Genomic DNA, 21,537 nt, shown 5'->3' on the forward strand with positions numbered 1-21,537 from the left:
ACCACAGGGGGTCGCACTTTCACTTCTAAACCACACTGACGCTTTTGAGCGTGTCTATAGAAAGTAAGTGAAAGTTTACATCGTCTTTAACAGATTTTTTCATATGACACTATGTATTTATTTATAATCAAAAAAATTACAGCTCTTATACCCAATTCAATATTTTGACAATTACTCATGTTACAAAAAACCCTTTTTTTTTTTATTGGGATTTTACAAGATAGCCTAGGGTTGCCAGACTCCAGTCTAGAAGGGGCTAATATCCTCCTACGTTTGTAAACATCCCTGCTCCAATACACTTAAAATAAAAAGCTGAATTTCTACATCTGCATGTCATTCTCCTTTCCTCAGCAAGAACAGGAAGAATGGTCAAGGATAATGAGGTTAGCAGACCTGAACACATGGTAATCCTGGAAGAACATGGCAAAAAACATCAACCTGAGGCAGAATCTGACCTTCCAGAAATAGAACAACTAAACAGACAAAACTAAAATAGGTCTCTAAATGTGCAAAGATTTTACAGATAGATTTTACCCCCAACAGACATGCAGTTGTAACTGCGGCAAAAGCTGTTTCTGTCAAGTAGTTCTTCAGGTGTGGCTGAGTGCATGTATATGTAACAATTTTCACATTTTTATCTGTAAAAGATTTTGTCAAGCAGGTATAATTTTCTTGCCACTTTACAATTATCCATCACCTTGTTTTAGTCTGTCACATTAAATTCCAGTAAAGTTCACAAACACTGTGGCGGCAATGTGAAAAAAAAAAAGAAAGAGTAGAGTAAATACATTGGCAAGGCAAAGTAAGTTTTAACTGTACATCTTAAAATAATGGTAATTTGTTGTTTATGTCTAGGACTCTGTTGATAATAAAATCCACATTTAAGTGTTTTTGGTTTAAAACAATTGGAGCCGGTTTGCTTCTTTGTAAATCCCTTTACATCTCTAATGAGCTACATATAATCTTAACTTTATTTTTTAATTATCTAATCTCACTTTTGCTTTTTTCAGCAATTCATGGTACATTTTGCTTTAGTATTTTTGTTTGCCTTGATGAATTGAAAGCATAAAGATACCAGAGAATAAAAGAATATCACAGTTTATTTGTCACACTAAAATGTAAAAACTTTCAGACGTTGTTCACAAAAGCACTCATTACCAAACTGCCAACTCTAAAATCAAGACAACTGAAAAAAACGCCTGAAAAATCAGACAATGCAGAATTAAGCTACTCAGCTTTTCCATAATCAGTTAATAGGAGGCACCTTTGCTCAATAAAGATGGAACGCATAGTGTGAGAAAGGGCTTCTTGTCAATGAATGGCATCTAGTTTTTACTCACACACACAACAACACCTAGTTCTTCATCTACACACAGCCTGCAATACAAGAAATGCTATGACACAAATACTAGGACACGTACGTTTTCAGTCAGTACTGTAAGAAAATATTTTTGTTAGAAAGCAGCAAACAGTTCAGATCAAATGTTTACATACACTCTTGATGGGGATGACTGCCATAATAATAAGGGTGTTTTATTGATGCATTTGAATTGTTCCTTTAAGCAGACAATACAACAAACAACTTCAATAATTTGTATAAATATAACAGTCAAGAATTGGACACAAAAGCATTAATCTAAACTTGAATATTTTCTAATGGACAAATAGTAAAATCTACACATATAGATAGGAGAAAATCCAAATTAAATAGAAAATTGAGCATCCAATTCTCACTGTAGTCCCCAGTTAATATGGTGTTCATGCCAATAATAAGTGCATGTAAACTTCTGACCTGCACTATACAACATTAGAGTACAGATCTTGTAAAAGTGACTAAAACTCCCAGGAGTCCATCCACTTAAGGCCAGCCATGGCGCTGCCTGGCTCGTGTGCAAGAGGACCAGTCATGCCGTAGGACAGTGGATGAAACATGTAGAAACTGAGAAAAGAAGAATCAGAAGGATTTAAAAAAGCTCAGAGACTCCTTACTTATATTAAATGCAGAGATATCCAAAATAAATCACAATAAAAGAAGCCCATGCAACACTCAATAGAACTGCTATATTTTAAAACTTAATTTTGGTCTGATCACAGAACAAAGTAGTGAGGAAAGCTTCAATGATTGACCATAACTTCTAGCCAATTAAATAGTCAGTTTATATCAATCTTACCATTAAACATAAAAAGTTTAGGAATATAAGGAGCATCAAATGGAATAAGCTACTGTGCGTTGCAAAAGTATGTACAGTATACACCTTGAACTTTCAAGTAGCCCTGACCTTTCAGGAGGATTCACTAGTCCTTCTGATGGTAAAAAATGTGTAAAAATTCAATGGGTATGAATAGTTTTGCAAAGTACTGTAAATCAAAGATTTATAACCACAAACATCCTCTTAAAAGTGGACATCACACACAAACAAGATAGAGCTTCACTTAGCTCACCTGTACAGAACAGTAAATAAAAGTATCATCTGCCCTCCTCTCTGCAACCAATCAGAATAGGGTTGGCATAGTAACAGATCGGCATTTCTCAGCAGAGTGTCTAATGTAAGTCCTGTGAAACAAAAAATAGTTCAAAACACCAAACAATCATCATGACATCGTAGGCTCCCCTTAACAACACTGTCCAATCATTGTAGCACCTTCACAATATTCTATTCCTGAGACTGAAACTCTCACAATGCCTTTCAAACATAAGGTATGCATAAAAATCTATTTCAGAAATTCTTAGATCTGACTTAATTATAGCTCTTTAGCTTGCTTGTATTTCTAAAATAAATTCCTGATGACAGTTACCTACACAAGATAAATGATTAAAAATGGGATTTGTAGTCATGGAGTCTTACACTGCCATCAATATTTGGTAAAATCCCAGAGTATTTGCCCACTTGAAACAAACAAACATGCATGCATGCATGCATACATGCACGCACGTACGTACGAATGTATGTATGCATGACTCCCTCCCTCTAACACCCTTGTCTCTAGTGGGGTCGGGAGGGGTGTTGGTCTCCAGCTAACATTCCGGGTGAGAGGCGGGGTACACCCTGGACAGGTCGCCAGTCTGTCGCAGGGCCCACTTGAAACAGCAGAGTTAATTTAAATCAGCAGGTTTCCTGGCAACTGGTGCCAATCTAGACTATTTTTGTGCATTATGGTCAGAACCATTCTGGAAGACTGCTTAATTAATTCTAAAAGCAGTTTTACTGTTTGTGGTTAAATAAATCATTAAAATTCCCACATTAATGACCTTGTCTTCTATGATGAATGTATATAAATCTCTGACAAGCACTGCATTAAAAAGTCATAATGCAGTCACCGAGACAGACTATGTTAGGATTCAGAGACTTTGTGTAATTTTAGATGTCAATGCTCATTCTCATCCTAACCACTCAGTTCTGCCCTCTCCTCTAACTCTCACTTACAGTCTGATAATTAACTATTGTAATAATGTAAAATACATGAGAATTTAGCACCTGTCAGCATGCTACTGAAGAGCATTGCAGGAAAGTAGTGATGATAGTAGAGGACACGGCCCATGATGTAGAAGGGAGCGTAGTGCAGCAGCCAGCCGAGCAGCAGAAGTCCACCTCCTCCCGTGAGAACATCGGAATGCTCTGAAACATGCACAATTTTTTTATTTAAAGTATCAATGTTTAAAATATCAAGTCATCCTCATAGTTGAAATTTACCTAATCTTTCCTGCTGCAGCGATATTCCTCTTTGAATAGCTATAGATGACACTGCCACCATGATGAGATACAACCCCAAGCTGGCCAGATTTATCCACCAGATCACCTGAAAAAGACGAGAGAATGGAATGTTAGCTAGAAGATCAGAAAGGCAGGAAAATAAACAAAGTTTAAAGGACTTACAGGGTTTCCCAGTAAGTAGACACGATATTCCGTCTCATTTACACCTGAAAACCTCAATCCCTTCACAAATAAAAAACCCCCAAAACATTTGACATAGAGTAATGCTAACTGAATTTCATGAAAATAAAGCAAAAATAAGTGTACACACCTGGTAGTTGATGGGCCAGTGCCAAGGTTTGGAGTTCATTTCATTGTCTTTAGGTTTCAAGCCACTATTACCCTAAAGTGAGATGTTTTTTTTTTAATGTTTTTTTTTTAAAGTAGCACATTTAGATCATGTTCATCATCTTCTCACTGTTACTCACCCTTATCATGACTATATGAGACTCCAGCAAGATTTCCAGAAAATTAGGCTTCAGTAGCGAAAGACTAATGTTGGGTACTGCCAAAACAAACCAAATAAAGTTAAATTAAAAGATTATTCAAAAGTGTGCCTTATCAAGAAAAAAAAGAAAAGCTTAGGTATATTTGGAAAAATGTGCCTCATACATCTGGGATTGATGTGATCCTCGATGTTCCACTGAGAGCTTGGAGTCTCCTTCAGGTACGGACTGCAGGTCACCTCTACCTGCTCCCAGCCCCTGCAGAAAAACAAAACTTGATGGGCATGTCGATCATTCGTGAAAAACAAAGCCACATCAGAGCTGAAAATATGAGAAGATTCACCACTTCGGAAGAGTCTTGCCAGATGAATACAGCACGCAGCCAGTTGCTTTGTGCAGAAAGCGAACTTTGCTGCGCAGCACCTTCACCAGGTCGCCCCTCCGGCCTCCACAAACCTCCACCTGCCACAGGTCGTTAGTGTCACCTGTTCCGTTCTAAGAGAGGGACAAATGTGCTTAAGTAGACATGCAAAAGTTCAAATCTAATGTGTTGTTTTTATTAGCTGCGTACAATAAAGTAGTAGTTCTACAATGCTCTGTAGAAAAGTTTATATTCCTGGAACCTTTTTCAACATTCTGTTACACCATGGCATATATACATAGTAGTTATTGATTTCAGTCTGGGACACAAAGAAGGCATGTTTTTAACACATTTTTTATAAATGTAAATCAGAAAACTGTTGGCTTTTCTCATAAGCCAACAAAGTGCTTGTTGGCTTATGAGTTTAAGTGGATGGCCATGTCTTGGTAAGTTTGCAGATGTTCAATACGCCTCACATTTTTTTCAGTGATGGATGAAACATTACTCTCCAAATACTGCTTTAAACTTCTCTACAACTTCATCCCTGACATTTCTGCTGTGTTACTTCGTCTTCGTAATGCTGTTTTTGTCCAATGATGTTCTCTAACAAGCCTCTACGGCTCTCATAGAAAAGCTGAGAAAATGTACGCACAGACTCTTTTTCTTGGATAGCTAAAATATGGAGGCAATTGATCACACTCAACATTATGAAGCAATATCAAAAAAAGGGGGGGCTGAATACAAACATTCTCTGCTTTTCAGAGCTTTATCTGTAAAATCTTTGGAAGACCGTGCGTCACTTTACAAGCGTTCAAAAAAAACTTAATTGCCCTGTCACAAAATAAACTACAGAGAAGTTGGTGAAGATAACATGGCAAACCGTGTGCATAAATACCTTTATTAGACATACGTTAAAGATACACTCACAATTCCATAACCTGTAACTTGGAAGTGCTTCTTGGTCAGAGGAGCTTGATGGAGGTGGCTGTGAAGGTTACGGGTTGTTCTGAAAGAAAAGGTGCAGTCAAAGCTACGCACAGTTTGGACTTCTGTTAGCAAACGTCAGGATTGGTACTTACTCTTTGTGCTCTAGCCGAATGATGTCACCATGACGAACCAAATCAGGAATCTCTGACTGAGCTAATTAAAGATAAACAATACACAGCAACTTCCAAGTAACTATAAAACATGATGAACAAGCTGCTTCTGCCTCATATAACTGACACTATCACAAAAACGCAGATAAAAATCTCAAAGGATCTAACTGAGCATTAAAGTCCACAACTAATCAGTCAATAAGCACAATTCTCTTACTATCATTATCTGGTTTTTGAACCAGCCACATGTTGTTGTAGTCTTTGTGGAGGTAAGCTGTCACCTGTTGATGAAAACAAATCTTAAATCAAAGTAAATTTATCCGACATAAGTGAAACATTCAACTTGTAGCCTGACCTGCTGCTGCTTCGCCCCAACTCCCTCGGGGTATAAGTGCCAGTGGGAGTGCAGATAACCTCCAGCAATACGGAGATTTTTCACAGTAATGGTGGAGCCATATGCCAGATCTGAATTGGAGAAACAACATGCTCAGGAAATTATGAAAAACACATAAATACAAACATCCACTGAGCAGAAAGTAAGACTTTTTCTATAAGAGGTTTTTATGATTTGAGGAGCCAAAAATTATAGCTCTGCTGAGTTTGTTAAAAATCTTAATGTTTCATTTTTATTTATTTACAGTATATTATCCTCTGGATAAATGCACTTAAAGATAGAATACAAGATTGTGTCTCTCCATTGAAAACATTTTTTTTTAGGCTTTCTGATAAACTTTACCAAAAGTTTTGAAAAAAATATTGGTACACCTCTGTCAAAGAAAACTGATACATCAACTATGTAATAAAAATAGTTGCTTAAAAAAACAAACTAATGTAGCTTGTCTTTATAAGAAAGTAGTATGTAAAGAAAAGAGCATAAATAATGTAACCATGGGGACATATAAACTGAGTGTGTGTTCTGTAATTATTGACAACGATGTTAAAGAAAGAAATTCTGCTGGGTAAAATATTAAAATCAAGCAGTGATGTGGGAAATCAAAGATAAAACACATCAATGAAAAAAATCTATGTAATTATTAAGCAAAGAAAAGTAAAGATAAGAAAAATAATGGCTAATTTTTCATCTTTCCTATACTTATACAGACCTCGAAAATTGTTAAAAGAATATTCCAGTATTTTCATATTTCTGTAGAAAACCCGTTTGAGTGACGATTGTAGGTTTGTCTCTCTTTAATAGCAGGGTACCAACAATCTTGTCCTTGTTGCTTAAGTTTTCAAACAAGTTGGTCCAAGTTCAACTTGCAGACAGATTAGAGGAATATCAACATTTTTGTCAGTTTTTTTGTACAATCACATTTGCTTTCATTCCCAGTCATGTTTAGGACTCACACTCTGGCATGGACACGTTGTACAGGTTGTTCCCAATGAGACGCGACTGGAAAGTCGAACTAAAGAAACCATCGCCTGGCCCACTACCAAAAGAAAAAAGGTTGTGACTCAAGTGGGAAGACATCATTATACAGTGATCATACTGTGTTTAACTCTCTCCCTTACCTTTTATTCAACAGAGCAAAGTGAACTGCAAATACTGCCACATATAGGAATAGTGGAAGCAAGATAAGGCCGACAACACGGGCCAGGAAGTGCTTTGCAACATCCATCTGAAAGTTAAACAAGATTATGAGGCAATAAAGTCACCAGTTAATTTCAACAATGCAAACAGTTTTCCCTAAAAGAAATGCTGCAGTTTACCAGTGAGAGGCTCAGGTCTCCTAAAATCCTCCAGAGTTCTCCAGCTGTGTTCAGGCCCACCAGGAGGATAACAAACAGACCCACAAACTTCACCCCGAGAGCACCAGCAAGAGCAGCACCGCACAGTACGAGCCACAGCCACCAGGGGGCAGTAAAAGGCCTGGAGCTCTGCTGGTTGAACTTGACCATACTGAGCATGGCAGCCATGATGAAGAACATGAGGATGGGGTCTAACAGGATGTACTGAGAGATGGTGATGCAGCCTGTGTCTGTGGCAGCAAGGGGATTAAACGAAGAATGTCTTCAGTTTATTATAAATAAACATTCATTAAGTTATAGATTTGGATCATAATTGACATTACATCATATGTCTTTTCCATCTTCACATTTCAGTTTTTATTTTATTTAGGAAAAAATAAGTGTAAACTTAAAAGTGTAGTTAATTTTATTCAGTGTTCGGTGCAAACCATGATCACTAACCAAATATGAGCAGGGCGGCTGTGATGAGAGCAGCAGTGTGAGAATGAGACAGCTCCTGCACAATGAGGAAAGCAAAGATTGGCAGGAAGGACCCCAATATGGCGCAAAACTGTACAAAAACAGGCCTGAGGTTACCAGACAAACCTTAATTATAGTTTCTTATTAAATATATGCATATGTGAAAGGCAGCATACCCCTCTCATTCCCCAGTAGTTGTGGTCTTCATATTTGTCTCCAGGCTTTACAAAAGGAAAGGTGCCATCATAGCCAGTCATATAACCAGCAAGAGCAATCAGCATCTGCAACAGAGATTAACACATTAACACAGCAGGTTCACAAGAAGACCCAATCCCATTTCTGATGGTTACCCAAACCATTTTCCTTCACCCTTTCTTGCATTTCCTATAGTTACTGTTAAGATCTTCCACTGAGAAATAGGTGATCCTTACAAGAAACTAGTACATCACCACCTTCCACATGGGTAACATAGAATAGCTTTTTTGTTTGTTTGTTACACTAACACATTTTAAAGAAAGAAATACAATGCTCTATTTTCCTTTGCTAACAAAGAAGAACTGAAAATGAAATCAAATAAAATACTGTGAGCTATTTTGAAAACAAGAATTGATATAAAGTTCACTTTCTAGATGTGCAAAGCTGGTGGAGAAATTCTAACCTGGAAGCACAGCAAAAGGTGCTTCTTCAAAATATTGACTCAAATAATTTTCCTTCCACTCCACAATTATGTGTTACCTTATGTTGGTCTATCAGTTTAAATCCTGACTGAATGAATTAACCTCTCCATTTTTAAATGCAATAATGCTCTGACCTTTTACTCTCCTGCTGCTCTATAGAAGCAACTAGGAGACCAAACCGCTTACAAATATAGGACTAAAGGCTAAGAATGAAAGAGTAGGGGTGAAGAGGGATCTCTGAAATCTTTACAAAACTAATACTCAACCAGCTCACCTTTCCAAGAGGAGGATGCACATCAAAAAAGAAAGTTCTGTTGATGTAGTAGCTTCCCATTTTTCCAAAGTGAGTCTCATCCCAACTAAAACACAAAGAACACATTACTCAAACATGCTGAAGTGGTGTACTAACATAGAGGAGATTAGGAGCCTTACTCACCACACATGAGGGGGTTCTGTTATCTTATAGAGCCGTGTAGCGAAAGATAGTCCTGTTACTACAATGAGAAGCAATTGGTTTGGGGAATCAACACTTGGTCTGGCTGAAAAATCACCAGATGATCCATTTGAGCAGGGGGTGTCATCTTGTTTGATCTTTGATTCTGGAGTGATTGGAGATTGATGGGTCTGCTCTGGAGATGGGAAGACCTTCCGGTTTCGTAATGTTGAACTGTCCCTCGTTTTGTGCCACTGAGAAATACATTCTTCTTTTTCCATTAGCAAATAACACCTTTTTAAATGACCACCAAATGTGTAGCTACAGACTCATACGGCTCTTATTATGCCCTACTAAAAGAGGCAAACAACATATAACAGCTGTAAAAAATAAATTTAATAGAAAATATCAGCTCTCATTATTGTAAACACCATCAGTACATTTAATGTTACCTCTCTCACTTAACAAATTAGCAGACATGGTCATCAGATATGATATCCCCGAGCTTCAAAACATTTTGTGTGGAAAACTAGTTTTACAGCAAAATATCCTTCTCGATCAACTAGCGATTAAATCCAAGTTAGCTGGTGCAAATAGCCGTAATTTACCGTTATAGGCAGCTAAATGCTACAGTGGAGCATTACGAATACAAAGACATATGGATTGCGTTGCCTTCTGGGAAATGTATTGAAACAAAAACGAGGCTAACAAATTACTTGTTGAAGCTGTTTCACAGGAGAGAACGCTAATTCCCAAAATCCCTCTTCTCTCTTCCCAGTACGGAAAGCCGGAAGGATAATTTCGTAAGGGGGCGGGAGGAGTTGGAATAACTGGAGCTCCTGGTCAGACCCTTGGAGTATTGGTTCTGTCCAGCTCTCAATAAGACCAACATTTCTTATTATACGAATCTACAAATCTAAATTTGACAGGAAGGAGATAAATCCTGATGACTGAAAACAACAACAACAACAACAAATCCCCCCAACAAGATAATAAAAAACAGCTGGGAAAGCGCTATAGACGCATTATTAAAATTCAACCACTAGAGGGCAGCATCACATAATATATACAGTAATTCTATCTATCTATCTATCTATCTATCTATCTATCTATCTATCTATCTATCTATCTATCTATCTATCTATCTATCTATCTATCTATCTATCTATCTATCTATCTATCTATCTATCTATCTATCTTTGAAAACCATGTTTCATTGTCCTTCCATTCTATAACTACTAATAAAATATGTGAAAGTTTGTGGTTGTAGTGTGACATAATACAGAAAGCTTTGAATGGCACCGTCTATTCCCAATTTGTATCTTTAGTGACATTATTTAGTGGACATAATTTCACCACTGAATTGTTTAACTTTTGAAAATAAAGTTAAAGAATTTTACACTTTTTGACCAAACTCAGATCTTATTTTCTGATCATTTAAACTCATATCTTACTGCAGAGTATGGTGAACTATACTGTCACACTGCTTTATAAGCAATTGTCTGAATATTCATTCTTTATTGCAGTGCATCGAGTACCATACAGAAGAAATCATCACAATTCGTTTTTTGTTATTTATTTTGATGACTGATACAGATTACAGTCAGGAGGTAAACAAAATGAACAGTCAAGATACCGACCACAGCTTTACAACATTCGTCTGTAGTTAATATTGTTTGAAAGACTTTAAATAGCTCAGCGTTAACCGCATTTATAGTCTCTAGTCCAAATCAGGCAAATATTTGAACAACAGAGCAAAGAACAGTTGGCTTCATATAAAAACATTTGTAAAACTGCAGATTAAAAATCTAGAAAGATGGCCAGTGGCATAAATTATCAGCTTTAATCATCATGTCCAGGTGTTATCAGGTCTAAATGTGCTACAGAGAATACCTGCTGATGATTATAGACAAGCCATTTATTTCTGATGATGTTGTCTATAAACCATAAATTACACAGTCATTCAAAAGAAACGGGAATAAATCATGTTTACTGTTATAAAAAATGCTGCAATGTTGTGATTGACATAAGCAGGTGCTTGCATTATAAAATTGTTATTTCTTAACAGTGGTGCCACTTGCAAAAAATATATATATTTATATAACTCATAGTCTGCTCCACAGGGCAGGGTATACACAGAGTTCCTATGGTACAGTGTCACTCTTCTCATACAGAAAAAGAAATGCTTTAAAGACATTTTTACAAACAGATATAAATCTACAAAAGCTAGAAATGGTGGCTTTTTTTCTTTCATTTGATGTGCAATGTCAAATATAGTATTGATTTTGCTAGATAGCATTAAGAGAATATGTTAAGAGAGTGCACACTTCTCAAAGACAGATAAGGAACATAAAATGTGTTAGGGAAAATTTTGTGTGCAGTGGCAGGAGGGCAGCTTGAGAGGAGAGCCATGATGATCAGACCTAAAACTACTCAGTTTATGTACTTGTCTGGATCTGGACTCAACTTAGATTCACCAATAGTCAGCTGTCTAATTAGAAATTTCACTAAATAGAAATGGAAAGAGGTAGGCAATTTTTTTGTCAGGTGAACTATTTTCGTGTTGATTTGGGCAAATTTCACATGCAAAATGACATAATTTACACCAATTTGTTTCAAACATGGTATAACAAAGACTTTATCTGACTGAAAGTCATTGTTCAAACATGAAAAGTTCCTAAACACTCTTAGCAACTTTGTAGAGTAAAGTACAAATGGTAAAACAATTCATTTATGTTTATTTCAAGGAAATACAAGAGTTACCACTAAGTGTGGCACTGGTATTTTTGTAAAAAAAAACAAAACAAAAAAAAATGTTTTAATTGTTTTCAATCTAATTAGAGAGAGTATTTTTATTTTAGAAATTATTTCAAAAATAACACTTGCAGAATAAAATACAAATGCATTCTTACACATCTTTACAAGGGGTGCCAATAAATGTGGAGGACACTTGGGCATGGTCTGAAGAAGTATTCCTTTTTCTCTGTGACAATGGTCAATAAATTCAATGGCAAATAAAATCAATTTCTCGTTGTTATTTCACAATTTCTTGCAGAAAATGCAAACAAGGCTTGTTTTTTCTTTTCATTTCTTTAAAAATAAAAGCATGAAACAGATCAATACTATTATAAAAGAAAGAAATGGGGGTTAGTATTACATTTCTTTTTTTTGAAAATGGTCCTAAACAGTCTACTCGGAGCACCATTTTCTGAACATCTCACAGAACCTCATATACATGTACAGTCTGTCAAAGCTTGTGGAGCTTTTAACGTGAAAGTTTGGGTGATCGGTTCAGAAATCCTGAAGAAAGGCAGCTGTGGGAAAAATTCTGTTTGTTGACCCAGATAGATATAAGACGATATATGACATATTTCTTCAGAAATTCCTTCTCTTTAAAATGTACATTATTCATCTAATCACAGAGTCTCTGTGAGAAATGAGAGGAATCAAGTCTAACCTCTGAAACCGGATGCTTTCTAAACTTTCAGAGGCCCGTCATGTCAATGAAATAAATAACAAACTTCGAAAAAGTGAATTGACAGAGAAAATACAGTGGGAAATATATGAACAGATCAATTTGCCTGGGGTCACTGAATATATGAAAGAATCAGTCTCAAAAACAATCCCTTTAAGGCAAACAGAAATGTGGTGAACAATAAATCCCGTGTAATACATTCAATGCACATTTCCTGGTCCTCTTGAATATGTAACAGGGGAAGGGATTTGAGAAAGCTTGTGTACGTTTGTGTGCGTCAGCAACACGTGGGGAGAAAAGCTTGGACGAACAGTGTTACTGTTGGAGGTTTAGTGTCGAGCTCTCTGGTGGACAGAGCACGGGGATGATGATGGTTTTAAGAAGCAGGAAAAGTTTGTTTCTCTTTCAGTTTTCTGCCCCCCTGAATGTGGACTCTGGGATTGCTGAGATGCATTTGTGTGGCTTGGCGGAGGCCACGAAGCCGGGCAGGCAGGTGCACTTGTAGGACCCCTCGGTGTTGATGCACTGGCCGTTCAGACACAAGGGGACCTTGTCACTGATGTCCTCACATTCGTTTATGTCTGCAGGATAGAGGGAGACGTAACAAGCCAGTAAGCAGGGTGATTCAACAGCCGCCAGCAGCACATCTGTTGCTGAGTGGCCTCGTGGGTGTTAAAGCTAACATAATTTATATTTCCTACTCCTTGGCCTGCTTTCTTTAATTCCTCCTTTCTTCCTTCCCTTTTCTTGTAATTCCAGCATTTTCTGTCAGTCTGAATTTCTCGAAAGCAAAGGACTCAAGCAGATGGTGACCACTGAGTTTTGTTGACCTAAATAGCAGCTTGCAAACAAACCAAACATGACAAAAAACTGGGTTATTAACTGTACTTCTGCAGATCCTACCCCTGCATATTCTGTTTATAACAGCTCTGCTAAGGCAGAAACAGTTGGTAATGGCAGCATCATGCTCTGGGGATGCTTTTTTTTCAGTAGGGACAGAGAAGAGCTGCAGAGTTGATGGGAGAAATTTTTTTTTGCAGAAAATTTCAGTTTCTAGATATACAAAACTGGCAGAGACATGTCTTTAAATGCAGCTGCTTTGGCAGAAAAATGTGGCTCTAATTTGTTGAGTTAGAGACCGGAATACAAATGCACATCATAAAATATTGTTCTTTTACTTTTCCCAAATTTTTGAAAATGGTGTATCACAATTATGCACTATATTGTGCTGGCCTCACATTAAATAAAATGGAACTGAAGACGATAAAATTATAAAATGCAAAAGAAAAAAAAACACTTCAAGTGGTAAAATATTTTTGTTTACCAGGACATACACTAACTAGTATAATTTCCCCTTTGACTACAACATGAACAATAGGTAACACAAAGTTTTCCCATAAATATAGGGAACATTTTTATCACAAAATAAAGAAATTAAGAAAAAAGCATAAAATTAAAGTGACAATGTCTTTCTGGCTTACCAGGTTCAATTAAAAATAATGTTTATCTAAGGAAAAATACGTCTTTTACATGTTGCCTAATACATGATCTGAAACACAGAAAAAAACACTCAAGTGTGTGTCAGTTGAGCTTTAACTGTTGAACGCTGGATGCTTAGAAATTGCATTAAAAATGCATCCGACAGTGTTTCCTTTTGGCCTTCAGCTGTTTCCTTTTTTCATCTCGGGAGGTCTGAGTGTCTTTTTCCGAGCATTCAGTCTCAAATGACCCTCATTCTGTTTACGTCATGTCCTGCTGGGGAAATTCGAGAGGCTGTATTTCTAAAAGGACGCATGGCACAGGTTGCACAGCTCCCACGTGTTTCCTCAGAGTTCAGTCACTCTGCATGGGAAGACAACTGGCCTTGGAGGCGATAAGCCCATACTGAAACAGAAGGCTCCAATCATCACCTCAGGACTGCTAAACAGCCTCACTTTTTTCTAAGACAAACAAAATACCTCTAAAGAGATATAATATTTCATACGATATATGTGTGGCTAAAATTCAAGGCCTCCTCATTCTTGGCAGAGAGCAACATACAAATTTAAGACCAAAAGTGAGTGATGTTTTAAGGAGTGCACTGCTTTCATTACTTTCATATAAAACCTAATCTCATGCAAGGTTGTTAAACTCAAAGCTTCTCCTTGAGAGAGATGATGTAAAGGATACTGAAATCATCCAAAGACATGACTCTGAACAGCGTATGCTTGAAGGCCGAGTATCAGATTTTGCTTTCAGCTTCGACAGGAAAACTTTACAGTAAACCAATTAATGTGATTTCTTACTGCATTGATGAAGAGATTCTTATGACGCAGTCCTTCAAATTCTTAATGCATGAGATGCAGAGGGAAAGAACCCACCTATGCAGGCCATCTTATCCAGGTTAAGTTCGTAACCATCGAAGCAGTCGCAGGTATAGCCCTCTCGAACACGAACGCAGCGTCCATTATCACATCCGTTCAGGATCCCACACTCTTCCGCTTGGAGACCCTCAAAGCTGTCGTAACGCCGCTCTGATCAGACAGATGCAGACAGACAGTCAGACAGACAGGCTATTAGTTATAGATCACATCAGAAACAGCTACCTAAAAGTAATTTGCTTTCTACTCATTGCATGCAAATTATTTGTGAGCATGAGTTACTTTAATGTTTAGAATACAAGGCAGAAACTTGGATAAATCTATTTGGTTTCTACTCTAGATCAGTGCTTCCTGGCAAGTTTTAGATGCTTCCCTGCTTTAGCACACTTAATTTCAATTGACAGCTGATTAACAGGATTTTGCTGAAGTTTATTCACTTGAATCATCTGTGTTGAAGCAGGGTAACATATAGCACATACAGGGCAGTGTGCCTTGAGGAGCAGGGTTGATCTGGAGGACGTGAAGTATGTTTTACCTGTATAGCGATCCAGTGGTTGGGGTTGACTCCCACCTGGACGTAGGACTGGGACACGAAAGGGTGGTTGCGGGTTGTTGTAGTCACTGTCAGTAAATAAGGGCACACTTTCAGGAATGCCACCACCATAGTTATCCCAGTATGGAGGAAGCTCTGGCTCTTCAACGCCATAGTCATATCCTATCCGCTCTCGAAGGCTGTCTGCGCCTTCTGTCCAAGGCAGGTTGCACATGGAAGCATAATCAACTGCACGACAGATCAAAGTAAAACGTTAAAGTTTGTTACAGTAATCAAAATTTTACAAGAAAACCAGAGTCCGATGTGCATTCTGCTTCTCACCAGAATTTTTCCTGGGGCAGAGTGCACACTGCCCACCCCAGGCGACGCCGTACAGGCAGCAGCATTCAGTGTATGTTGTTCTGAGCTCCTGAATCGGTTCTGCACACACGTTGTCCCCTTCGAGTCGGTGCCAGCAAATATTTGCGTTCACATCCTGATCAGAACCTATGATGTCTTGGAGAGAAAGAAGAAGATTTTGCAAAAATGAGTAGAGGAAGTGTTTAAATAAAGGTTAGATCAGAGCGACATAACATTTCACACCTTAAAAACCAGGGTAAAAAGAAATACTGCACATTAGTGGATGTCAGACCTTCTGTTGTGTTGGGACTGACGCAGCGGTGCTGTGTGCTGTCCAGGACTAGCGGAGGACTACAGAAACAGTTGAACGATCCTGCCGTGTTCACACATGCTCCGTTTTCACAAGGGTTTCCAAATCCACACTCATCATAATCTGCCACATACGAACAAGAATGGAACAAATCCATCAGGGAAGATTCAAAATACGTGAAAATATTATTGTATTAGCTTTGGCATTGTTATTGTTTTTCCCTCATTTACAAAAAAATAAATTTGACAGTCTTGAAATATTTCCAGCTGCAAAAAACATGGACAAAGAAAGAAAGATGGTTGGTAGCACACCATACAGCAGGAAGGAAAGAAAGACAGAATGAGGAAACACCACAAAAAAGAAGCCAAGAAGGAAGGATGCAGTGTTAGAACAATGAAAGAGGAAATACAGTCGAAAATAAATATGTATAAATATGTCCCTTTGCCACCTGTTTCTTCATAATTCCATTCAGCTGTCTAAAATAAAGCGGCTACAGAAAAGAGATTCAGAGGTCTGGCATTCTGTTTTAGATTAATTATATTTATTCTTGCACATTTTTATTTGAAACCTTTGTGTGAATGCTGTGATATTGTGGGATTTTTACATTTATATATAAAAAATTGATTTAAAATACAACCTAAGCTGATATGGTTGTCTTTGCCCAAAAACTAAAACTAAAATTACAAACTTTTTGCTTTTAACTATTTGCTTTTATTTAAAACTGTAAGGAACCAGTTATTTCTATTGCTGCCGCTAAAAATAATATAACACCTTTATTATTACAGTTAGAATAATCTGATGTATGACCTTTACTTGTTTGATTTTAAACATAGAAAATGGATTTGTTTAATAATGTTCTATTCTTTTTAGCATAAAACAAGTCTAACAGTCAATATTAAGAAATCAGGCTACCTGCTGCACTCAGCTTGTTAATATCCTTACAGATTACTAGCTAACGTTTTAGAACAATTTCAAATCATGTTGCCCACTAATGCTACCAGTGGGTGGTGCTCTTTTTTCGTTTTCACACCATGACTGCCCATGTTTTTAATAAAAGGGAAATACTTCTAAACAGCAAAATTTGCTTTGTAAATGAGAAAAAAGTGTCAGAGTTTGTTTTTTTTATCAGCCAGGTGATCGCCACCAGCTGATAAAACAACAAGTGGGTTTTATAGCTGGAGAAAATGTTTAGTCACATCATCACTTTGTTTGATCTGTTATTACTTAAACTGTAGAAATGATGATGGGTGTAAGTGGATTTGAAACTGCAGCTGTCTGGAACCTTGGCAAACATTCCTACAGACTGCATTACATGTGTAGTAATTCACATTGTTGTTAACCAACAGTAGCAATAATTTCTGAAATTAAATTGTTATATATTTTTGCTTTGAATAACACTGACTGTTTTAATTAAGGTTGTCATAGTGTTAAAATCTCATGCAAGCACCTGGCATATGAGTCATGAAAAGATTAGTTGTGACTAATTCTTATTTTCTCTTTAGGATGTTTGAGAGATATTCTAGTTGTGGAAAAAAATCTGAATTCTTGATAAAAACTGTAGATAATTATATGAGTTAATAGAAGGAATGAGATAAATAAGAAATGCAGTCTACCTAAGAGAGATAATGTAAATTCTTACCCATACACTCAAGCCGGATTTTGTCGTAGAAATATCCAGACTGACAGTAGCAGGTATACCCAGAAAAGAAATTGGAACATTGTCCATTCTTGCATATCTCGCTTCCAAACATTTCACATTCATTTGCATCTGAAGAAAAGACAAATTCACACGTTACTGCTCAATGTAAAAAAAAAATATCTCAAAATGCAATGATCATATTTCACCTTTCTGAACCAGTTTGATCTGTTATGAGCAAATATGCTCACCTTTGTAGCGGAGGTTTTCTCCATGACCCAGTAAAGAAGACCCAGGTAAAGTTAATAATCCGTTGCCATGGGGACACAACTGATTGTAATCATCTGTAAAATGCATAAAATGACAATCTAGGAGCTGAAATTAGGAAAACATCCATTTTCCAGAGAGTTGGCCTCATGCTGTACCTCTTCCTACAGGAGGACAGGGGTGGATCTCACAGTTGTCGCCCCAGCCGGCGCCGGCTGTGCAGCAGCATTCCTGCTTGGTGGTGTTACGAGACAAGACATTGTTGCAGATGTTGGCATCATTTAGATTATAATAGCAATCTTTCCTCTCTTCAGTTATGGGAGTGGATGTAGACTCCGGCTTAGTGTCAGGAACGGCTGAAGACGAACAAAGAAAGCGTTTCATTAGGATACAAAGTACATCACTAGAACTACTGTAAGAAAAATAACCAGTTACACAGGCACAGTGCCATACAACACTGTTCATCCTCTTACAGATTTCTTCTGTGGTTGCAGTTTTGTCACAAACTACATATTCCAAACCAAACAAATTTTAACATTAGGAAATTATAAACTGCATGAGCAGATATTTTAAACATAGAAAAAATGTTTAAAATGTTTATTAGATATTTTAATAATAACTGATTCCTTTTGAAATTGTGAATAAAGTCTGATTGAACATGTTTATTGCAAAGCCGACATGCAGAATCAAGGAAGCCCCTAAATAAATCCTGTCCAACAACATAAAGTAGGCTAAAAGAGCAAGAAAGAAATCAACACATCACATGCTGACCAAAAAAATGTAAGAATAAGTGGGAAACAAAGTCACTAATATTCAAGGATTACTGGACTGTTTGCAGAGTTTTATTAAAAGCCTCAATGTTTTCAAATACACAAGATCACTACACTCCATGCTTCTGAGCTTCTGGCTGCTGACAAGGTGCTGCAAACGCGATGCGAGTTGTTTTATAGGCTTTGAGACTCTGGTGAATCACATCGAAAGCAAATTATCCACGGGTGAACAAAACATGGTCTAGTGGTCAACCCCACAAACATTTGGCCTACCAAAATTCCCCCAGGAGCGAATCAATGAGTCATTCACGAGGCTACAAAAGCCACTTATTAAATTTATCCAATTACTTTTTACCCAATGGGTAAATGGGTTTGAATGACTTCATCATTTTGGATTTACTAAGCTTATTTTTGTCTGAAATTAAACTAGTTAGTAGATCTTAAAACATCCAATTGTGATCAAGCGACATAGGATCCTACACTTTATTGGCACATCATCATGCTGTAACAACTATAAACTGCTTCTGCTTTCACCCTGCATCCATCAGCAGGCCGTGCGTTACCCTCGCCTGCTCATTTGTCCACTGTGATGGGCTCAGGCATTTCACTCCTAAGCTGCTGGCTTAGCCAAATGGAAACACTGGCATGTGAGTAAACACACCAATTCAGACTCACATGATTGATTCACACACGTCAAAAGCAAACAGAGGAATGTGGCAAAAGGCTATACAGAGGCATAACAGGGATTTAGTGGCCAAGAAGAAGAAAAAACATCCCGAATGAGGGCGCGCCACTCAATAATGTAAATATGCTGAATTTTGTGTATACCCACTGTATTTGAATTGTTCAAAAAGCATTATCTCTTTCTTAAGGTTACTTCAGGTCAATTTATGTAAAAGAAGAAGAAAGTACCTTAAGCTGCCAATAAGAAAATGCTATCTTTGTTTGTCTTCTAAATAAAGGAACTAGGTCTTTTCTGAGCTCTATGTAGGACTTATATCATTATCTATCTCAGGGATTAGGCTAATGCAGATTTTTTGGAGGTGAACCACCCAAAGTCAGTCGCAGCCTTTAAAACAAATGGATACAGACAGATCTAAAAAAACATTTACAGAGGAGGCTATGTCCTCCTTGTCACCCTTGTTTGGATAATAAGAGACGGCTCATTAAACCAGGGAAAACTCCGTCTCCCGACGGTAGGATAGAGAATTAAGTCCTCTGACTACTCATACCCATGGAGCGGCACTGGTTGGTTTCAGGATCAAATTCCTCATTGTCGTTGGGGCAGATGCACAGGAAGCTTCCATCAAAGTTCTCACACAGGGCCTCTCCGCACCGCGCCGAGCTCATCTCACACTCGTTCAGGTCTGAAAACGCAGAGTAAGAGAGTTAAGCATGTTGTAAGCATGATTGGCACACAATCACAGTAAACTAAGCCTTACTACAACCACTGAATTACTTTGTTCTCAAGAACAGTCCATGTCCCATCAACCTTTGCAACACTGGACATGTCTAATCAGTAGGCTCTTTAGTTTCTTTCAAAAATATTCAGACCTCCACCTTTTTCAACTTTTGTCTCAATACAACCACAATACAATACCCCCGCAAAAATATAGATTTTTTGGGGAGTATTATGTGATACTCAATGTAATACATCATTTTGAAATATAAAAGCAAGTGAGTTTTTCAAATTTTTAACAAGTAAAAATCTGAAAGGTTTGCTGTGCTTTTATTCAGCTTTGTGCTTTCATATACACATATATATATGTGTGTGTATATATCAGACCAAAAGTTTGGACACAACTGTGTCTCCAAACTTTTGGTCTGTACTGTATACAGTACAGACCAAAAGTTTGGTCTGTAATTCAATGAGTTTCCTTTATTTTCATGACTATTGACATTGTAGATTCACACTGAAGGCATCAAAACTATGACTAACACATGTGAAAATATGCACTAAACAAAAAAGTGTAAAACAACTGAAAATACCCCTTATATTCTAGTTTCTTCAAAGTAGCAACCTTTTGCTGTGATTACTGCTTTGCACACACTCTGCAATTTCTTGATGAGCTTCAAGAGGGAGTCACCTGAAATGGTTTTCACTTCATAGGGGTGTCCTGTCAGGTTAATAAGTGGGATTTCTTGCCTTATAAATAGTCATGAAAATAAAGGAAACCCATTGAATTAGAAGGTGTGTCCAAACCTTTGGTCTGTAGTGTATATTTCAGTCTAGAATGTAGGCAATGTTTGCAGGATGTTGGTGTAGCAACTCTGATTTGCAAAAATATTGAATAAAGCTCAGTTGAAAGGATGAGTTCTAGTTTTTGTGATATTCCTGACCCGTTTTTGTAAAACCAGGACTGCAGAAAATCACTTTTTCATCTTTAATATCTGAGCCAGAATTACCACCAGCTTTCAGCAGATAGCCATTTTTACATCGCAATCAGTGTAACAAAACGACTCACTCATTCTTTGAGAATGCATTGCCTTTTTGGCTGTAATGTACACAAACTGACATAAATATGTGCAGACTTTCCCCTAAGGATACAAAATGCCTTGTTTAAATAGGCAGAATAGAGATGCTGTTTCAGGAGCAGATCTGCTCTTGCATTTAGATTCAAATGTAGACCAATGCACAAACTCACAATTGCACAAACATAAAATCTCAGTTTCTAACCTCTCAATAATTCAGGTGATAGCAGTTACATACCAACACATCTGGTAATATCTCCGGGTGGGTTGGTGTAGCCTTGGTCACAATGGCATAGGAAGGAATCGACTGTATTCTCGCAGAAGCCGTGGCTCCCACAGATGGTCTCATTGTTGCATTCATCGATATCTGCAAGGAGAGTT

The 21,537-nt window shown here is 37.5% G+C and overlaps 2 protein-coding genes across 6 annotated transcripts in view; both read right to left on the reverse strand.

Annotated features, from left to right (window-relative positions):
• Positions 1 to 1,082: 1,082 nt before the first annotated feature.
• On the reverse strand, positions 1,083 to 9,687 carry pomt2 (protein-O-mannosyltransferase 2). Of its 2 annotated transcripts, none has more exons than XM_032547500.1 (20): positions 8,978 to 9,687; positions 8,816 to 8,900; positions 8,041 to 8,145; positions 7,847 to 7,901; positions 7,367 to 7,635; positions 7,169 to 7,275; positions 7,004 to 7,086; positions 6,012 to 6,121; positions 5,874 to 5,937; positions 5,639 to 5,699; positions 5,487 to 5,565; positions 4,542 to 4,693; positions 4,365 to 4,456; positions 4,181 to 4,257; positions 4,024 to 4,095; positions 3,876 to 3,935; positions 3,693 to 3,798; positions 3,477 to 3,617; positions 2,443 to 2,554; positions 1,083 to 1,939 (listed from the first exon to the last, which is right to left on the reverse strand). In XM_032547500.1, exons 1-20 carry the CDS (start codon positions 9,253 to 9,255, stop codon positions 1,834 to 1,836), a joined length of 2,214 nt encoding a protein of 737 aa, XP_032403391.1. In that variant the 5' UTR covers positions 9,256 to 9,687; the 3' UTR covers positions 1,083 to 1,833. The 2 variants fall into 2 exon arrangements, with proteins under 2 accessions (XP_032403391.1, XP_032403390.1); XM_032547499.1 differs by having other exon boundaries at positions 7,847 to 7,955; positions 8,978 to 9,686.
• Positions 9,688 to 10,534: 847 nt separating this feature from the next.
• Positions 10,535 to 21,537, reverse strand: part of LOC116708905 (latent-transforming growth factor beta-binding protein 2) — a 105,472-nt gene continuing 94,469 nt past the window's right edge. For all 4 annotated transcript variants that reach the window (XM_032547042.1, XM_032547040.1, XM_032547041.1 and 1 more), the window contains 10 exons: positions 21,395 to 21,523; positions 19,917 to 20,051; positions 18,073 to 18,270; positions 17,899 to 17,991; positions 17,651 to 17,779; positions 15,994 to 16,134; positions 15,684 to 15,857; positions 15,345 to 15,590; positions 14,810 to 14,962; positions 10,535 to 13,030 (listed from right to left, as the gene is read on the reverse strand). In XM_032547042.1, the coding sequence (XP_032402933.1) occupies positions 12,855 to 13,030; positions 14,810 to 14,962; positions 15,345 to 15,590; positions 15,684 to 15,857; positions 15,994 to 16,134; positions 17,651 to 17,779; positions 17,899 to 17,991; positions 18,073 to 18,270; positions 19,917 to 20,051; positions 21,395 to 21,523 (1,574 nt within the window). In that variant the 3' untranslated portion in view covers positions 10,535 to 12,854. The remainder of the gene's footprint in view (positions 13,031 to 14,809; positions 14,963 to 15,344; positions 15,591 to 15,683; positions 15,858 to 15,993; positions 16,135 to 17,650; positions 17,780 to 17,898; positions 17,992 to 18,072; positions 18,271 to 19,916; positions 20,052 to 21,394; positions 21,524 to 21,537) is intronic.

Source organism: Xiphophorus hellerii, chromosome 19 (genome assembly GCF_003331165.1).
Source record: "Xiphophorus hellerii strain 12219 chromosome 19, Xiphophorus_hellerii-4.1, whole genome shotgun sequence".
NCBI classification, from domain to species: Eukaryota; Metazoa; Chordata; class Actinopteri; order Cyprinodontiformes; family Poeciliidae; genus Xiphophorus; species Xiphophorus hellerii.